The sequence below is a fragment of the Carcharodon carcharias genome, chromosome 12 (assembly GCF_017639515.1).
Source record: "Carcharodon carcharias isolate sCarCar2 chromosome 12, sCarCar2.pri, whole genome shotgun sequence".
In the NCBI taxonomy this organism is placed as follows: domain Eukaryota; kingdom Metazoa; phylum Chordata; class Chondrichthyes; order Lamniformes; family Lamnidae; genus Carcharodon; species Carcharodon carcharias.
Window position 1 is genome coordinate 21,797,121 of NC_054478.1, and position 17,806 is coordinate 21,814,926.

Here is a 17,806-nt window from a genome sequence, read left to right on the forward strand (position 1 = left end):
CTGACATTTCCCATCTTCACCGGGGGGGTGGGGGGGTCCTAACCGGAGTCGGACCGAGATTCGCTCATCCACAATTCCAGCTGGCCATTTAACTCACCAGCTGCCACCACTGAAGTGGAATTTCGGAAAAATAGGAATGTGGAATCCAGAGAGTGCAGATTAGATCAGGTAAGGGGAGGTCTGCATTTGGTGGTTTCGTTTAGGTACTCCTTTGGATAAAGTGCCTGGACACCTTTCGAAGAGGTAAGGCACCCTTTGTGATTGTTAAAAGTGAACATGATTATGCATTTTTTTTTACACATAAGCTCATTGGAGCTTTCCAGCTGTCAAAGAGCTGTCCAGCTGCCAAGGAGCTGTTATGGTTATGGGGGAAATGGGGGTGGGTGGAGAGGTGCTAAGTTGCCATAGGTAATGTGGAGGCAATTGGGGTGGATAGAGGGGTATGGGTTGGCACAGAGGTGTGAGGAGCCATGGGGGTAGGTTGGGGAGCTTGGGTGGGCATTGAGGGGCATAGGGAGTTTGTGGGGGAGTGAGAGGTGGAGGAATTTTTTTATTACTTTTTGTTTAAACACAGTTCCGGTGCACAGAGGCAGGTCTTGCGTCCGGCCTACCTCCACATCTGACAGCCTGTGCATTCGTTTCGGGTCACCCACTCAACTCTTATTTCTGCCCGCCCCATTCGACCGACAACCCAACTTGCGGGCAGCCATTTTTAAAGGTCAGCTTCACCGAGCCTGAAAATCTACTGACTCTGCAAACCTGACCTGGTGACAGATATCTGGGCCATGGTCTCACCAAAACCCTGTACAATTGTAGCAGGACTTTTCTATTCTGTACTCCAATACTCTTGCAAAAAAGGCCAACATGTCGTTTGCATTCCTAACTGCTTTGCTAAATTTCCACATTCCTTGTGCTAGCAGACCCAAGCCTCTTTGACCGTCAACACTTACAAGTTTCTCACCTTTTAAAAAATACTCTGCTTTACTCTTCTCTTTGCTAACTCTTTCGGGGGAGACAGTGGTGTACTGGTCCTCCACCTGGTTCACTAATGCCCTTGAGGGAAGGAAATCTGCCATGCTTACCCGGTCTGACCTACATGTGACTCCAGATCTACAGCAATGTGGTTGACTCTTAATGGCCTCTGAAATGGCCTAGCAAGACATTCAGTTCAAGGGCAGTTAGGGATGGGCAACAAATGCTGGCCTCCAGCGACACGCACACCCCATGAAAGAATATAAAAACTCTCTGGTGAAGTGCCTTGGGAAGTTTTACTTTATTAAAGGCACTATATAAAATGCAAGCCGTTATTGTACCTGACTGGTCTGTGCGGCTCAACTATACACTGAGTGAGACCAATGAACCGGACAGAGCTCTGGGAAAAGTAATTATTAATGGTTTATTTAATGGACAGTTAGGCATACTGGAAAAACAAATTGGAAAGAGAATAACTGGCCATAACCTCCAACTAGTATCGGAAATGCTGGCCCACAGAAATTAGAAGAAATAAATACACACTTACCTGGTCTGGTCTTGAAAATTAAGTTTCCACTTCCGTTCACCGAAGCTGCTTGGAGCCTGCACCATAAGACTCGTCAAAGGCCCCAGTGAAGGCTAGCTCCAGCGTATTCATGGAGGCCATGTCCCCTTTTTTACAGCACTCGATGCCGTAAAGCAGGTAAGTTTAAAGGGCCAGGAAAATTGACAGGCCAGGGGAAGGTAAGTGTCTAAGGCAAGTGGATAGGATTTGGGAGGTGGTCCAGGGGCAGTCTGTGTTGTGGGGGGGGGGTGGGTGGGTGGGTTAGTCGGAGGTTAAGGGGGCCACTGGTTAGAAATCCGTGAGGGGTGTTGGGGTGGGTGGGAATGTCAGGGGTCGGAGGGGGGTGTCAGGTGTCAGGGAGTGGGGTGTGTCAAGGTGGGGTTAGACGGGCCTTCCGAGGTTGGAGGCGGTTTGGGGTGGTCCGAGGTCGGGTGAGGTGGAGGGGTGTCGGGGAGTGTCTGGAGTGAGGGGTGTCTGAGGTTGGTGACGGGATGTTTGGGGGTCTGATGTTTTGGCTGGGGGGTGGGGGAGGTCGGTGGTCTGGGGTGGGGTGGTCATGGTTGGGGGGACCCCAAGGTCCAGGGGTTCGTAGCTCAGGGTCCAAGATCCAGGCCGGTCATGAGGGGGGTCTGAGGTCCAGAAGGGGCATGGGAGTTGGATGTCTGGGGGCGGGTTCGGAGTTTGGAGGGGTGGGGGTTGTCAGGGGTGTGGGCGAGTCTGGTGGTTGGTCAGGATCTTTAAAATAGTTACTCAGGAGTTAGAAGAGGCTTTAATTCTTCTAACTTCTTCTGAGCAACTATTGGTATAACCGCAGCAGGGCCGTCCAAAGTTTGGGATTTAAACCGCATTTTCAGATGGTTCCCAGTGCAGCGCAATTGTCCAGAGGAAGTGGGTAATTGCCATGCAAACCCTTAACTGGGAACTTCCCAGAGGGATTCCCCGCACATTTTTGGGGTACCCCCCAAATCCGATGCTGGGGAGCTCAACATGTCCTATTTGTGCAAATAAATAAGCACAGGCAAAGGGTCTGACACAAGCAGGAGCCCCATAAGACTCTGGGAGCATAGACAGTAAAGAGGCCTTTATTTTTAGTAGCTTCTACCAATCAGCATTCAGAGAAGCAGACAGCAGTAGCATTTCTTAGCCGGAGTGCTGGAGATGTTTATGCAAAGAGATACCTGAGAGATTAGAAGCAAAAGAAAGGTGGTGAAGGGGAAGAAAAAGCGGCTGCAAGGTGATGGGGGCCCAGGTGAAATTACTCTGAGGCTGGAGAGAGAAATTAAAGGGAGAATGGGCTCACTAATTGAAATTCTCTGTACCTCTCTGGAGACTGGGCTGATGTATTGAAGCCTGAAAATAATGAACCTGATTTCCAGTGATTGAGGGAAGACAGCAGTATGACTATAAGCAAAGAAAGCCAGTTAGTTCAATACTAGATTGATTTATTGGAAAGTGAAGGAGGTGGAATGCAGCAATTTGGTGCCATACTGTAAAAAACGAAAAAAAATAATGAATAGAAAGACTGCTCTCACCAATTTATTACCCACATTTGTATTCTGTGGAAAGCAGATATGCAAAATAGCAAGAATTATATTCAGGGATGACTGGACCATAATGGGACAAATCTCTTTCCCCTCGCACACACAAACACTCAGCCGTCAGCAACTGAGACTGTTATTTATGTGCTTTGGTATTTACCACAAAGAAATTGCTGCACTTTATACATAAAGATGGATCCGTATAATTAATATGGAGTTAACCATCGCTTATCAAATTCTCACCTTCATTTTTAACCAAGCTATCTTTAGCCTTCCACATCTTGCTTGATCGTCCAAAAGCAGCATAAGTCCAATACTGCTGTGGACGTCTTCATCCCATCCTCTGAAACTAACTTACAAGGGTGGCCAAACTTTGCCAATTATTCAACCGCATTGTATCCAATTCCTATTTTGATAGAGTGACTCAGGGAAGTGCAGGGGGTGTCTGCTTATTCTGGTTGGAGAGTCTGTGACGGGGAACAGCGTGTGATTAATTAAATATTGACTGTGGTTACAGTGTGTACCTTCTATAAGATCTACTGCAGTAACTCACCAAGGCTCCTTCAAGAGCACTTTCCAAACCCGCGACCTCTGCCACCTAGAAAGACAAAGGCAGCAGACATAAGGAAACCCCAACACCTGCAAGTTCCCCTCCAAATCTCACTCTGTCCTGACATGGAAACATATTGCTGTCCTTTCACTGTCGCTGGGTCAAATTCCTAGTCTCCCTCAGTAATAGCACTGTGGTTGTACCTACACTTAAGGAATTCAAGAGGGCGGCTTACCACCTTTTCTCAAACGCAGTAAGGGATGGACAATCCCAAGTACAAACTTTTTAAAAAATTAGTTTAAGGGACTGCGTCTTTCTTTTAAGGGAAATCCATGTTTAAGCAAGAAAAATGCAGGACTATGTGAAACGAGCTGGGCTGTGGCATTAGTTTTGGATTTTCCTGACAAAGAGACAAAGGACCTCTTTCTGTGCCATATGATTCCATATTGAAATTGCCATTATCTGCTGTCAGCCTTGAAGCTGACCATCAGCATACCCTTCAGGCAGGTATGGGGGTTGGAGGTAGGGGGGTTGGTGCAGTGTTGTGGTGGAGGGGCCAGGGTGATAGCAGGATTGATTTTGAATTATAAGGGATGCATCTTATTGAATTACAGGACAGTAACTCCCTTAGGAAACAAGATGACATTAGGGCCAAGCCTGTAATTGCTGAACACCCAGCCACAAGCATTTTTTGAAAGTCTACACTGAATACACTGCTTCATCAATGACCTTCCTTCCATCATAAGGTCAGAAGTGGGGAAGTTCGCTGATGATGGCATAATGTTCAGCATTGAGAGGAATCAGAGGGAAAACACTCCACTGGTTGGAGTCATACCTAGCACAAAGGAAAATGGCTGTGGTTGTTGGAGGTCAATCATTTCAGTTCCAGGGCATCACTCAGGGTAGTGTCCTAGGCCCAACTATCTCCCACTGCTTCATCAATGACTTTCCTTCCATCATAAGGGCAGAAGTGAGGATGGTCGCTGATGATTGCACAATGTTCAGCACCATGTGCGACTCCTCAGATACTGAAGTGGTCCATTTCCAAATGCAGCAAGACCTGGACAATATCCAAGCTTGGCTGACAAGTGACAGGCAACATTTGCGCCACACAAGTGCCAGGCAATGACCAACTCCAACAAGAGAGAATTTAACCATCTCCCCTTGGCATTCAATGGCATTACCATCACTGAATCCCCCACTATCAACATCCTGGGGGTACCATGAACCGGAAGCTGAACTGAACTAGCCATATAAATACTGTGGCTACAAGAGCAGGTCAGAGGCAGCAACTAACTCGCCTCCTGACTCCCCAAAGCCTGCCCATCATCAAAAAGGCACCAGTCAGGAGTGCGATGGAATACTCTCCACTTGCCTGGATGACTGCAACTCCAACAACACTCAAGAACATTCAACATCATTCAGGACAAAGCAGTCTGCTTGATCAGCATCCCATCCACAAACATTCACTCCTTCCACCACCAACGCACAATGGCAGCAGTGTGTACCATTTACAAGATGCACTGCAGAAACTCACCAAGGATCCTTAGGCAGTACCTTCCAAACCCCCGACCTCTGCCATCTAGAAGGATGAGGACAGCAAACACATGGAACACCACCACCTGCAAGTTTCCCTCCAAGCCACACACCATCCTGACTTGGAAATATATCACCATTCCTTCACTGTCGCTGGGTCAAAATCCTGGAACTCCCTCCCTAACAGCACTGTGGGTGCACCTACAACACATGGACTGCAGAGGGTTAAAGAAGGCAGCTCATCACCACCTTCTCAAGGACAATTAGGGATAGGCAATAAATGCTGGCCTAGCCAGCGACGCTCACATTCCGTGAATGAATTTTTTAAAAAACAAACCATCAGGAACAGGACCACTGGCTGATTTTTCCTCTTCCTAACCCTGGGCACTAAGCACAACTACAATATCCTCACGGCTGCTCCAGCTGAGATCAAGATAATTCTTGGAAATGTGCTGGCCTGTATATAAGTCAGTCCAATTACATTTATCTACTGAACAATCATGTAGCACACGCACATTTTAATTACACAACTAATACATAATGCCAGTTTAACAAATTGCCATAGGAAATGATTCATACACCCAAAATAGAGAGTTGAAACCACGATTTCCTCAGCAATCACTGTGCCCTCCTCTCCCTCCCCTTTCCTCTTCCTTCTGTCTCTCTTTCCTTCATCATCATTTTTATCTCCAACTCTTCCACCTTCCTCCTTCCCCTCTTCAGTCCTCCTCCTGTTTTGCTCCTTCCATGTCCTTTTCAGTCTTCATTCATCCTCTTGATCCAAATCTTATTTCTCTTACCTTCTCCATTTCCCCTCCCTTCAAAGCCCCCCTCCTACTTTCCTTATTTCCCAATCTTTCCCTCTTGCTTTCCCTCCCTTCTCATCATCCAATTTGTTCCTCTTTATTCCTGTGCTCCTCTATTCCTCCTCCAAGTGCTTCTCCCTAATCGTCATTTCTCTTCACCTTCTTCATTCTTCCTCCTCGTCCCAATGTTTTTTTCAATGCTTCCTTTGCCATTTCTCCGTCATTAATCCACAATCGTAGAATCATAGAATGGTTACAGCACAGGAGGTGCCCATTTAGTTTATTGTCTCCATGCCGGCTCTGCAAGAGCAGCTCAGCTAATCTGACTCCCTTGTCTTTTCCCCGCAGCTCTGCAAATTTCTCTTCAGATACTTATCCAATTTCCTTGTAAAAAGCACCTATAGAATCTTCCACCCTCACTCTCAGGCAAATCCGAACTACTCGCCATGTCACCCTTGGTTCTTCGGCAATTCACCTTAAATCAGTGTACTCTGATTCACGACTCTTCTGCCAATAGGGAGAGTTTGTCAATATCGATGCTGTTTGGACCCTTCATCATTTTGAACACCTCCATCATCTCGACTCAATCTTTTCTAGACTAAGGAGAACAGTCCCAGCTCCTCCAATCAATCTATGTAACTGAAATTCCTCGTCCTTGGAACTATTCCCATAAATATTTTCTGTACCCTCTCTAAATTTTTCAAACCTCTTCACATTCCCCTTCCAAATGCTTTTTCTAATCTTCCTTTAACATTCTTCATCCAAGTGCTTCTCACTGATTTTAATCCTTCCTCCCCCCGCCAAGCTACACTTCCCCAAATCCCCTCTGCCATGTAAAGTCCCTCTTCCAAACCCCTCCTTCCCTATTAAAATCACTTTTCAGAACCTACTCCCCCTGTATCTCCATCAAATCCCTCTACCTACACCCTCCTCTATCTCTGTAAGGTCCCTATCCCTCAATCCCCCTCCTCCATCTCTAGAATCTCCCTCAATTCCCCTCCTCTGTCTCTAGAAGCTCCCTCAATCCCCCTCTGCTGTTTCTAGAATCTCCCTCAATCCCCCTCCTCTATCTCTAGAATCTCCCTCAATTCCCCTTCTCTGTCTCTAGAAGCTCCCTCAATCCCCCTCTGCTGTTTCTAGAATCTTCCTCAATCCCCCTCCTCTATCTCTAGAATCTCCCTCAATCCCCCTCCTGTCTCCAGAATCTCCATCAATCCCCCTCCTCTGCCATTCCCCCACCTTCTCCTCTTAACCCTGCACTTTCTTCCTTTTCAGATAATAATCCAATTCCCTCTTGAATGCCTCAATTGAACCTGCCTCCACCATACTCTCTGACAGTGCATTACAACTCCAAATCCCTCGTGTGAAAAAGTTCTTTCTCATAATGCTTTTACTCCTTTCATCAATTACCTTAAATCTGCACCCTCTCGTTCTCGGTCCTTTTTGAAGCATGGTCACTGTTGTAATGTAGGAACCACGGCAGCCAATTTGTGCACAGCAAGATCCCACAAACAGCAATGTGACCAACTACAATGTGTTCTTGTTGCCTTTTGAATCCTTGGAGTTAGTAATAATCAGTGTTTAAGCAGTTTAAGCAGAAAGATGAGAGCTTTTTACGTTTAATATCTGATATACTGCCTTGTAAAAAGGAATGGCCATTTTGAACTGGTTTTGTCACAAATACGAGTCTCCAATTCAGCTGTGAAATGTGGCCCCCAGAACACTTATACATAACAATTAGTTCCTAGATAATTAGTTCCTAGCTCTTTTCAGATATCTACAGATAATGCAACAATATATAACACCAGCCGTTCCAGGTTTTATAGGACCATCCTGTATTTGAGATGGTTGTCCCGTGTCCTTGGCTGTTTGCTGCTGGGAGGCTTTGGTCCCATATTTTTCATATTTGGCTTTTGCACTGAGTCCCGTTCTGGTGGGCCGTCCTCACAGGCTCATCAACAACCAACTCCCTCCACCGTTCTCACAGGCTCGGCAGCACCACCTACCCACTAACCCTGGTGGTACAATCCCTCATACCCAAACTGACCCTCAATTCTTTCCCCGAGAGTTGATCCCCAAAGTGCTAATGACCAGGTCATCTGCTTTTGTGATGCTGATTGAGGGATAAATATGGCCGATACACCCAAGATAACTCCAGGGCTTTTTTGAAATTTTGTTGTGAGAACTTTTTTAATGTCCACCTGAGGGGTCAGGCAGGGCCTCCTGTTCCAACCAAAAGATGGCACCTATAGAATCACAGGAGGCCATTCAGCCTGTTGTGTCCCTGCTGGTCATCTGCACTTGCCATTTAGCTAGTCCCACTCCCCTGTAACCCCCTTGCTGTAATCTGTAATCTTTATCTCTTATGATGCTTATCAAATTCCTTTTTGAAAGCCACATTTCCCGTAAATCTTTTCTGCTAAAGTCCTCACTGCCTTCCTAAAGTGACTTCTTACAGTTCAGCACTCCCTCAGTACTGCACTAGGACTATCAGCCTGAGTAATATCCGTAAATCTCTGGAGTGGGGCATAAATCCACAAACCTTCTGATTCAGAAGCGTGAGTACTACCATTGTGTCACACCCGACATTGACTGCCCACCTTTTCCCTGTCAATTATTCCAACATTACTTAAATTTCACATTTTAAAATGTTGCATAATTTAACAAATAAAAATATTGGGGTTAATATTGTTTTATGCAGTTAATTAAATTACAAATAGAAAATTGAAAATTGGATGAAAAGGACTGGGGAAGGAGCAAGGAGAACCAATTGGACAGCCTTTTCAAAGAAAAGATGGGTCGAATGATCTCCCTCTCTGCTGTAGCATTCTATGATTCCATGAAATTTAATTCCAATGAAATAACTTAGTCAATGTCTTTAAATCTCATCATTACAATATGGGACCATAACCTTGCTGTAAGGGTGGCCGAGTTCTTTTTTATTCATTCACGGAATGTGGGCTTCGCTGGCTGGGCCAGCATTTATTGCCCATCCCTAGTTGTCCTTGAGAAGGTGGTGGTGAGTTGCCTTCTTGAACCACTGCAGTCCATGTGATGTAGGTACACCCACAGTGCTATTAGGAAGGGAGTTCCAGGATTTTGACCCAGCGACAATGAAGGAGCAACAATATACTTCCAAGTCAGGATGGTGAGTGACTTGGAGGGGAACTTGCAGGTGGTGGTGTTCCCATATGCCTGCTGCCCTTGTCCTTCTAGGTGGTAGTGGTCGTGGGTTTGGAAGGTGCTGTCGAAGGAGCCTTGGTGAATTCCTGCAGTGCATCTTGTAGATGGTACACACTGTTGCTATTGTATGTCGGTGGTGGAGGGAGTGAATGTTTGTGGATTAGGGGCCAATCAAGCAGGCTGTTTTGTCCTGGACGGTGTCAAGCTTCTTGAGTGTTGTGGGAGCTGCACTTATCCAGGCAAGTGGAGAGTATTCCATCACATTCCTGATTTGTGCCTTGTAGATGGTGGACAGGCTTTGGGGAGTCAGGAGGTGAGTTACTCATTGCAGGATTCCTAGCCTCTGACCTTCTTTTGTAGCCACAGTATTTATATGGCTAGTCCAGTTCAGTTTCTGGTCAATGGTAACCCCCAGGATGTTGATAGTTGAGGGTTCAGAGATGGTAATGCCACTGAACATCAAGGGGCGAGGGCATTACCATCACTGAATTGTGCTATTGATCAAGGAGTCAATTTACTGCGGTAAGGAGGGATGGTATCTTCGAAGGTTCCTCAAATGAGGCCATACGGGTAGAACTTAAAAACAAAAAGGGGGCAATCACTTTGCTGGGACTGTACTATAGGCCTCCAAATAATCAGAGGGAGATAGATGAGCAGATATGTAGGCAAATCTCAAAGAACTGCAAAAATAATAGGATAATAATAGTAGGGGATTTCAACATCCCTAATATTAACTGGGGTAATCTTAGTGTGAAAAGCTTAGAGGGGGCGGAATTCTTAAAGTGCATTCAGGAGGGTTTTTTGAGCCAACACGTAGAAAGTCCTACAAGAGAAGGGGTGTTAGTGGAACTAAGCTTAGGGAATGAAGCCGGACAAGTGGTAGAAGTGTTAGTAGGGGAGCATTTCAGAGATAGTGACCATAACTCTGTAAGATTTAAGGTATTTATGGAAAAGGACAAAGATGGACTGGAAATAAAGGTCCTAAATTGGGGGAAGGCTGATTTCCATATGATAAGACAGGATCTGGCCAAAGTGGACTGGGAGCAGCTACTTGTAGGAAAGTCTACATCAGACCAGTAGGAGTCATTCAAAAACGAAATAGAGCCAATATGTTCCTATAAAGGTGAAGGGTAGGACCAACAAGTCCAGGGAACCCTGGATGTCAAGGGATATAGAGGATTGGATAAGGGAGAAAAAGGAGGCATATGGCAGATACAGAGGGCTGAAAACAGCGGAAGCCCTAGAGAAGTATAGAAAGTGCGGGGGAGTACTTAAAAAAAGTCATTAGCAGATCGAAGAGAGAGCATGGAAAAACATTGGTGGACAAGATAAAGGAAAATCCCAAGGCATTTTATAAATATACAAAGGGCAAGAGGATAACCAGGGAAAGAGTAGGGCCCATTAGGGACCAAAGTGGCAATCTGTGCATGGAGCCAGAGGACATGTGTGAGGTTTAGAATAATTACTTTTCATCTCTGTTCACTATGGAGAAGGACAATGTAGGTGTAAAAATCAGAGAGGTTCGACTGTAATATACTTGAACAAATTAGTATTGAAAGGGAGGAGGTATTAGCGGTTTTAGTGGGCTTAAGAGTGGATAAATCCCCAGGCCCAGATGAGCTGTATCCCAGGCTGCTATGTGAGGCAAGTGAGGAGATTGCAGGAGTTCTGACACAAATTTTCAAATCTTCTCTGGCCACAGGAGAGGTGCCAGAGGACTGGAGGACAGCGAATGTGGTACCATTATTCAAGAAGAGTAGTAGGGATAAACCAGGTAATTACAGGCCAGTGAGTCTAACACCAGTGGTGGGGAAACTATTGGAAAAAATTCTGAGGAACAGGACTAATCTCCACTTGTAGAGACAGGGGTTAATCAGGGAAAGTCAGCAAGGCTTTGTCAGGGGGAGATCATGTCTAACAAATTTGATTAAATTTTTCAAGGAGGTGATTAGTTGTGTAGATGAGGGTAGTGCAATTGTTGTAGTCTACATGGACTTCAATAAGGCATTTGACAAGGTCCTGCATGGGAGAATGGTCAAGAAGGTAAGAGCCCATGGGATCCAGGGCAATTTGGCAAATTGGATCCATGACTGACTTAGTGGCAGGAGGCAGAGGGTGACGGTCGAAGGTTGTTTTGGTGATTGGAGTCCTGTGACCAGTGGTGTATCACGGGGATCAGTGCTGGGATGCTTGCTGTTTGTAGTTTACATTAATGATTTAGACATGAATATAGGAGGTATGATCAGTAAGTTTGCAGATGACACGAAAATTGGTGGTGTCATAGTAAGGAGGAAAGCCTTAGATTACAGGACGATATAGATGGGCTGGTAAGATGGGCAGAGCAGAGGCAAATGCAATTTAATCCAGAAAAGTGTGAGGTGATGCATTTTGGGAGAACTAACATGGCAAGGGAATACACAATGAATGGTAGGACCCTAGGAAGTTCAGAGGATCAGAGGTACCTTCGTGTACATGACCATAGATCCCTGAAGGCAGCAGCACAAGGTAGATAAGGTGGTTAAGAAGGCATGTGGGATACTTTGCCTTTATTAGCCGAGGCATAGAACATAAAAGCAGGGAGGTTATGTCGGAGCTGTATAAAACGCTGGTTAGGCCACAGCTGGAGTAGCGTGTGCAGTTCTAGTCTATAAGAAGGATGTGATTGCACTGGAGAGGGTGCAGAGGAGATTCACCAGGATGTTGCCTGGGCTGGAGCATTTCAGCTATGAAGAGGGACTGGATAGGCTGTTGAAGGGTCATGAGGACTCGAAACGTCAACTCTTTTCTTCTCCGTCGATGCTGCCGGACCTGCTGAGTTTTTCCAGGTAATTCTGTTTTTGTTTTTGTTTTTGTTTTAGATTTCCAGCATCCGCAGTTTTTTTGTTTTTATTTCTGGATAGGCTAGAGTTGCTTTCCTTAGAGCAGAGAAGGCTGAGGGGAGACCTGATAGAGGCACACAAAATTATGAGGGGCATAGATAGGAAGAAACTTTTCCCCTTAGCAGAGATGTCAATAACCAGGGGGCATAAATTTAAGGTAAGGGACAGGATGTTTAGAGGGAATTTGACGGAAGATTTTTTTCACCCAGAGGGTGGTGGAAACCTGGAACACGCTGCCTGAGGGGGTGGTAGAGGCAGGAACCCTCACAACATTTAAGAAGTATTTAGATGAGCACTTGAAACGCCGTGCTTGAAAATGGGATTAGAATAGACAGGTGCTTGATGGCCGGCATGGACACGATGGGCTGAAGGACCAGTTTCTGTGCTGTATAACTCTATGACTCTATAATTACTACAAACCTCTCCTTGGTGTGGTCAAGCTCACTTCAATAACTCGGCTTTCAAAATTCCCGCCGCCGATTCGTCAGTCGCTCAGCCTTCTTTTGTAATCAGTAATCTATTAGCCTAGTTTTATAATAAAATAAAATAAAGTGTCAATAGCTTACCTCGGAGGGTGTGTCTATGTTTTGACTGTCGGCGGGTGAGGGGGGGGCGGGGGGCGGGTGTGGAGGATGTGTCGAATGTGCTGATGTGAAGCCGAGGGTTTGGCGTTGCCCTGGGAAACCGGCTGCGGTTCCCGAGGGGTCTGGGCCTGGACTTGGGGGCTGGCGAAGGATGGCTGGAGCGGGCCGGCGGTCAGCCTCCGGCCTGGACACCGGGTAGGGCAAAGGAGGGGGCTCGTTCGGCGCGGGATGATTTTTATCCTCCGCCCCTCCGCCTCCGGACCGTCTGACCCGAGTTTCACCGCGAATTTCGGGCTTTTCTTTTAGGCGGAATCATCTCCTCCTCCTCCTCCTGTGTTGATAGAAACAAATCCGGCTTTTTCCCTTTGCAAATCTACCCCGCAAATATTAAACACTTTGCTGTTATGTTTATGGTGGAGGCGGATTCAACTTTGGTTTTCAAATTAAGGGTATTGTATAAGCCCCTGGCTAAATAAAGAGAGAAGAATTTGGCAGGGTCAAGGGAAGAGTGCGACCAGCTAAATTTGGTCTTCGGGTGGAGCTGGAATGGGCTCGATGGGCCAAATGGCCTGCTGGACCTCTATTATTGTACATCCTCAGCATGCCCCAAAACTTCCAGCCTGTGTGGGAAAGTCATACGTTCCCTCCGTGATAGTGCGGAATCTGGAAAGGGAGACTTGCATTAGTATGACCACAGGATGTCCCAAGGAGCTTCACAGCCAATTAAGTACTTTTTGAAGTGTAGTCACTGTTGTAATGTAGGAAACACGTCAGCCAATATGTACACAGAGAGCTCCCATTATCACATGATGTTGATAATGGCCAGATAATCTATTTTTTTTGTTGTGTTAATTGAGGGATAAATATTGCTCAGGAGAGTGGAGATAATTCCCCTGCTCTTCTTTGAAATAGTATCATGAGATTGAGAGCACAGACAACATCTCAATGCAATGTTTCATCCAAAAGAGAGCTCCTCAGACTGTGCAGCACCCCCTCCAGTACTGCACGGGAGTGTCAGTGTAGATTTTGTTCTCAAGTTTTGGGATTCAGACAAGAGCCTGCCTACTGAGTCTACTTCTGACCCCGAGAAGAGAGTCTACCCTCAGAGAGCTAAGGATAGGCATTCCAGCCAATTATCCATGGCGTTGCTGGAGGCAAGCCCAAGTCCAAGAAGGAAAGGATTTGCATTTATATAGAGCCTTTCACATCCTCAAGAAATCACAAAAAGATGACTCGTGCCTAAACGGGAAGATCATAGATTTGATGCCTTTTGAGCATAGTTGGCATCAGAAGTCCTTGCAAAATGCAAATGTTAAATTACCTCAGAAATTATTTTGCTTTAGGTGGTTCAACCAGAACCCATGAGGAGAATGTTTAGTGCTGTCCAATGTCACCCCCACTGGTCCATGTCAAATGGATTAGAACATAGGCTTTTAGAACGCAGAAGGAGGTCATTTGGCCCATCGAGTCCATGCCAGCTCTCTAGAGCAATCCAGTCTATCCCAATCCCTCGCTCTTTCCCCATAGTCCTGCAAGTTCTTTTCCCTCAAGTGCTCATCCAATTTCCTTTTCAAATCAAGAATTGTCTGTGGTTCCACCAACCTTGTAGGCTGTCTGTTCCTGGCCATTAGTACTTGTTGTGTTTAAAAAAGAAACGGTTCTTTTTCACATACCCCCTGCATCTCTTGCCCAAATCTTTAAATCTATGTCCCCAGTAGAATATATAGTTTGGATTGACCAGGAATCAAACCCAGGTCTCCCATGTGGTGAGAGGGAGAGTGAGAATTCTAACCCCAAACCACCAATTCTTCCAGCTCATATGATGGATAAGGAACCGTTAAGTATTATGTTTTGGATTTTATGCTGTGAACATTTGTACTGAATTTTTCACTGAACATAGTATCTCTCTTATTTTGTGCTAAATGATTAGGGGTGCAGCCACAGATAGTTTGGATGAAGGAGTGAATTCCCAAATTTTTAACTTGGCAGCTGAAGTTGCAGAAAGCGCAAATGATAAGATCCCAACCCTGCTGCTAAAGTTGAAAGGTAGGAAATTGTTTAAATTATTACAGATCAAGCATCCTTGGGTCTTCTTATATCTTTATACCTTCAATTGCCCTTCCTTCAGCTCTCCAGGAATTGCTGCCTCTAGCTGGAGTAAGGTGGAGACCTTGACATTACCTTCCAATGTGTTATCCAAGTATGGCAGCTTTCATTCATATATGAGTGCAAATAGTGGGTGTGGTCCTATCTATTTAGTAGGATAATGATAGATTTTAAGAGGACATTACAGGCTGGTGGAATGGGCGGACACATGGAAGATGAAAGTTAATACAGAGAAGTGGTACATTTTGGAAGTTTGAGGGGAAACAATCTAAAATAAAGGATGCAATTCTAAAAGGTGTGCATGAACGGAAAGACCTGGGGATAAATCTGCACAAATCATTGAAGTTGGCAGGGCAGTTTGAGAAAGTGGTTAAAAAAGGCATACGGGATCCTGAGCTTCATAAATAAAGGCATAGAGTACAAAAACAAGGAAGTTATGCTAAACCTTTATCCTCAATTGGAATCTTGTGTCCAATTCTGGGAACAGGACAAGTTTGGAGACAGGTTAGGAGAATGGGCAAAGAAGTGGCAGATGGAATACAATGTGGGGAAGTGTGAGGCCATGCATTTTGGTAGGAAGAATAGAGGCATAGACTATTTTCTAAATGGGGAGAGAATTCAGAAATCTAGAGTGCAAAGGGACTTGCGAGTCCTAGTCCAGGATTCTCTTAAGGTTAACTTGCAGGTTGAGTCGGTAGTTAGGAAGGCAAATACAATGTTGGCATTTATTTCGAGATGGCTAGAATATAAAAGCAGAGATGTGCTGCTGATGCTTTATAAGGTTCTGGTCAGACCACATTTAGAATATTGTGAGCAATTTTGGGCCCCGTATCTCAGGAAGGATGTGCTGGCCCTGGAGAGGGTCCAGAGGAGGTTCACGAGAATGATCCCAGGAATGAAAGGCTTAACATATGAGGAATGTTTGAGGACTCTGGGTCTTTACTCAATGGAGTTTAGAAGGATGAGGGGGGATCTGATTGAAACTTACAGAATACTGAAAAGCCTGGATAAAGTGGACGTGGGGAAGATGTTTCCATTAGTAGGAGAGACTAGGACCCTAGGGCACAGCCTCAGAGTAAAGGGAAGACCTTTTAGAACAGAGATGAGGAGAAACTTCTTTAGTCAGAGAGTGGTGAATCTATGGAATTCATTGCCTCAGAAGGCTGTGGAGGCCAGGTCATTGAGTGTATTTAAGACCGAGAAAGATAGGTTCTTGAATGGTAAGGGGATCAAAGGTTACGGGGAGAAGGCGAGAGAATGGGGTTGAGAAACTTATCAGCCATGATTGAATGGCGGAGCAAACTCGACGGGCCGAATGGCCTAATTTCTGCTCCTATGTCTTATGGTCTAACTGCATTTGAGAACATGAAGGCTTCAGAGGGGGTGTGGAAAAGATTTACAAGAATGGTTCCAGGGATGAGGCGCTTTAGTTATGTGGATAGATTGGAGAAGTTGGGGTGCTCTCGTTGGAGAAGAGAAGACTGAGAGGAAATTTGATAGAGGTATTCAAAATCATGAGGGTAGATAGGGAGAAATTGTTCTCACTGATGGAAGTTTTTGTAGCAGTAAAACAGGCACGGTGTCAGTCAACCTCCAGCCCATTGTGTAGTTAGGATGATGTCATAGTCTGTGTGGTTGAAGCTTTATTTGAAATTAAAAACTGAAAATGCTGGATCTATTCAGAATCTGCCAAACATCAACCTGTCTTTTTACTCTGCAGGTGTAATTTAAGCATTTGCATGTTTTGCAATGTATTCTTGCCTCAACCCAATGCTAATTTGGAACACACTCTACCATATGTGATTAAAACGAAATGCTGGAGATTCAAAATTTAAAAAAAGAGAAAATGCTGCAAATGTAGAGCTGGGCCATCAGCAACAATAAAGACAAAAGACATTAACTTGCATTTATATAATGCCTTTAAAGCAGTGCTACGTTCCAAAAATGCTTCACAGGAGCATTACCAAACAAAATTTTGACACTGAGTCCCCTTTTTCAGCTCAAAGAGTCATACAAGCTCAAAACATTAACTCTGTTTCTCTCTCCGCAGATGCTGCCAGTGTTATGACACAGCAGTTTGTAAAGGCTGAGTTATTTAAAATCCCAGAGGGTAGCTTTAAACAACTGTCATAACCCATATTTTCAATTGGTATGTTTGAGATGCAACTCTGAATTCAAAAATGAACCCACCAAGCCTCCAGAGGTTTTTATATCAAACTAAATGAGACATTTATTAATTTACAACAAATTAAACACATATAGATGGCTACAAATTACTACTATCATAACTTTTTAACAAATTTCTAGATTAATCTTTACCAAGGCAACAATAACCAATAGACTTAAACAGATACCAGGCAAAGCATTTTTCACCTTACGAACTCAAAATGAGGTCCCTTTCAATTTGTTCCTTTGCAGACAGTTGTAGGCTTACAGGCATAGATCTTATATGCCTCTGACCTGTACACACAAAACTCACACCCCTTCCACCTTTTGTTTATGACGTCTTTTGCGATCTCTCCTTTGCCTCCACCTATCACTGGCCTTCTATCCAGCTTCACCAGTCCCACCCCCCCTTAAACAGTATATATTTCACCACATTTCTACTCTTTAGTTCTTAAGAAGAGTCATCTGGACTCGAAACATTAACTCTGTCCTTCTCTCCACAGATGCTGTCAGACCTGCTGAGTTTTTCCAATTTTTGTTTTTGTTTCAGATTTCCAGCATCCGCAGTATTTAGCTTTTATCCTTTCTGTTATACCTAGCCTTCCCTTTGAATGCAAATTCTCACTGTATTACCAGGCCCTTTGAACTCCATCTCTTCTAACAATAAAGCCCCTTTCAGTTTTATCAGTAATGTAAACATCTTGCTTGGTGTCTCCTAGCTAGGTGCAAGATTTCATCCCCAGTCTTTGAATGCTCTATTTAAAAATGCAAATTGCCTCCATGTTATCTAATTAACATTTCAAATCTACTTCTTTCTATGCCTCAAAGCACCCAGACTAGCAGGCTTTAATCCAATTAATACACCACACATACTAAACCTCTATTTAAAAAAAAATTCCAATAACATTATATATATTAATA

At 44.7% G+C, this 17,806-nt stretch overlaps 1 protein-coding gene across 4 annotated transcripts in view; it reads left to right on the top strand.

The window, feature by feature from the left end:
* The first annotated feature begins 12,698 nt into the window (after positions 1 to 12,698).
* The window catches only part of iqcb1 (IQ motif containing B1), a 153,195-nt gene continuing 148,087 nt past the window's right edge, over positions 12,699 to 17,806 (top strand). For all 4 annotated transcript variants that reach the window (XM_041200164.1, XM_041200162.1, XM_041200165.1 and 1 more), the window contains exons 1-2: positions 12,699 to 12,808; positions 14,544 to 14,659. In XM_041200164.1, the coding sequence (XP_041056098.1) occupies positions 12,765 to 12,808; positions 14,544 to 14,659 (160 nt within the window). In that variant the 5' untranslated portion in view covers positions 12,699 to 12,764. The remainder of the gene's footprint in view (positions 12,809 to 14,543; positions 14,660 to 17,806) is intronic.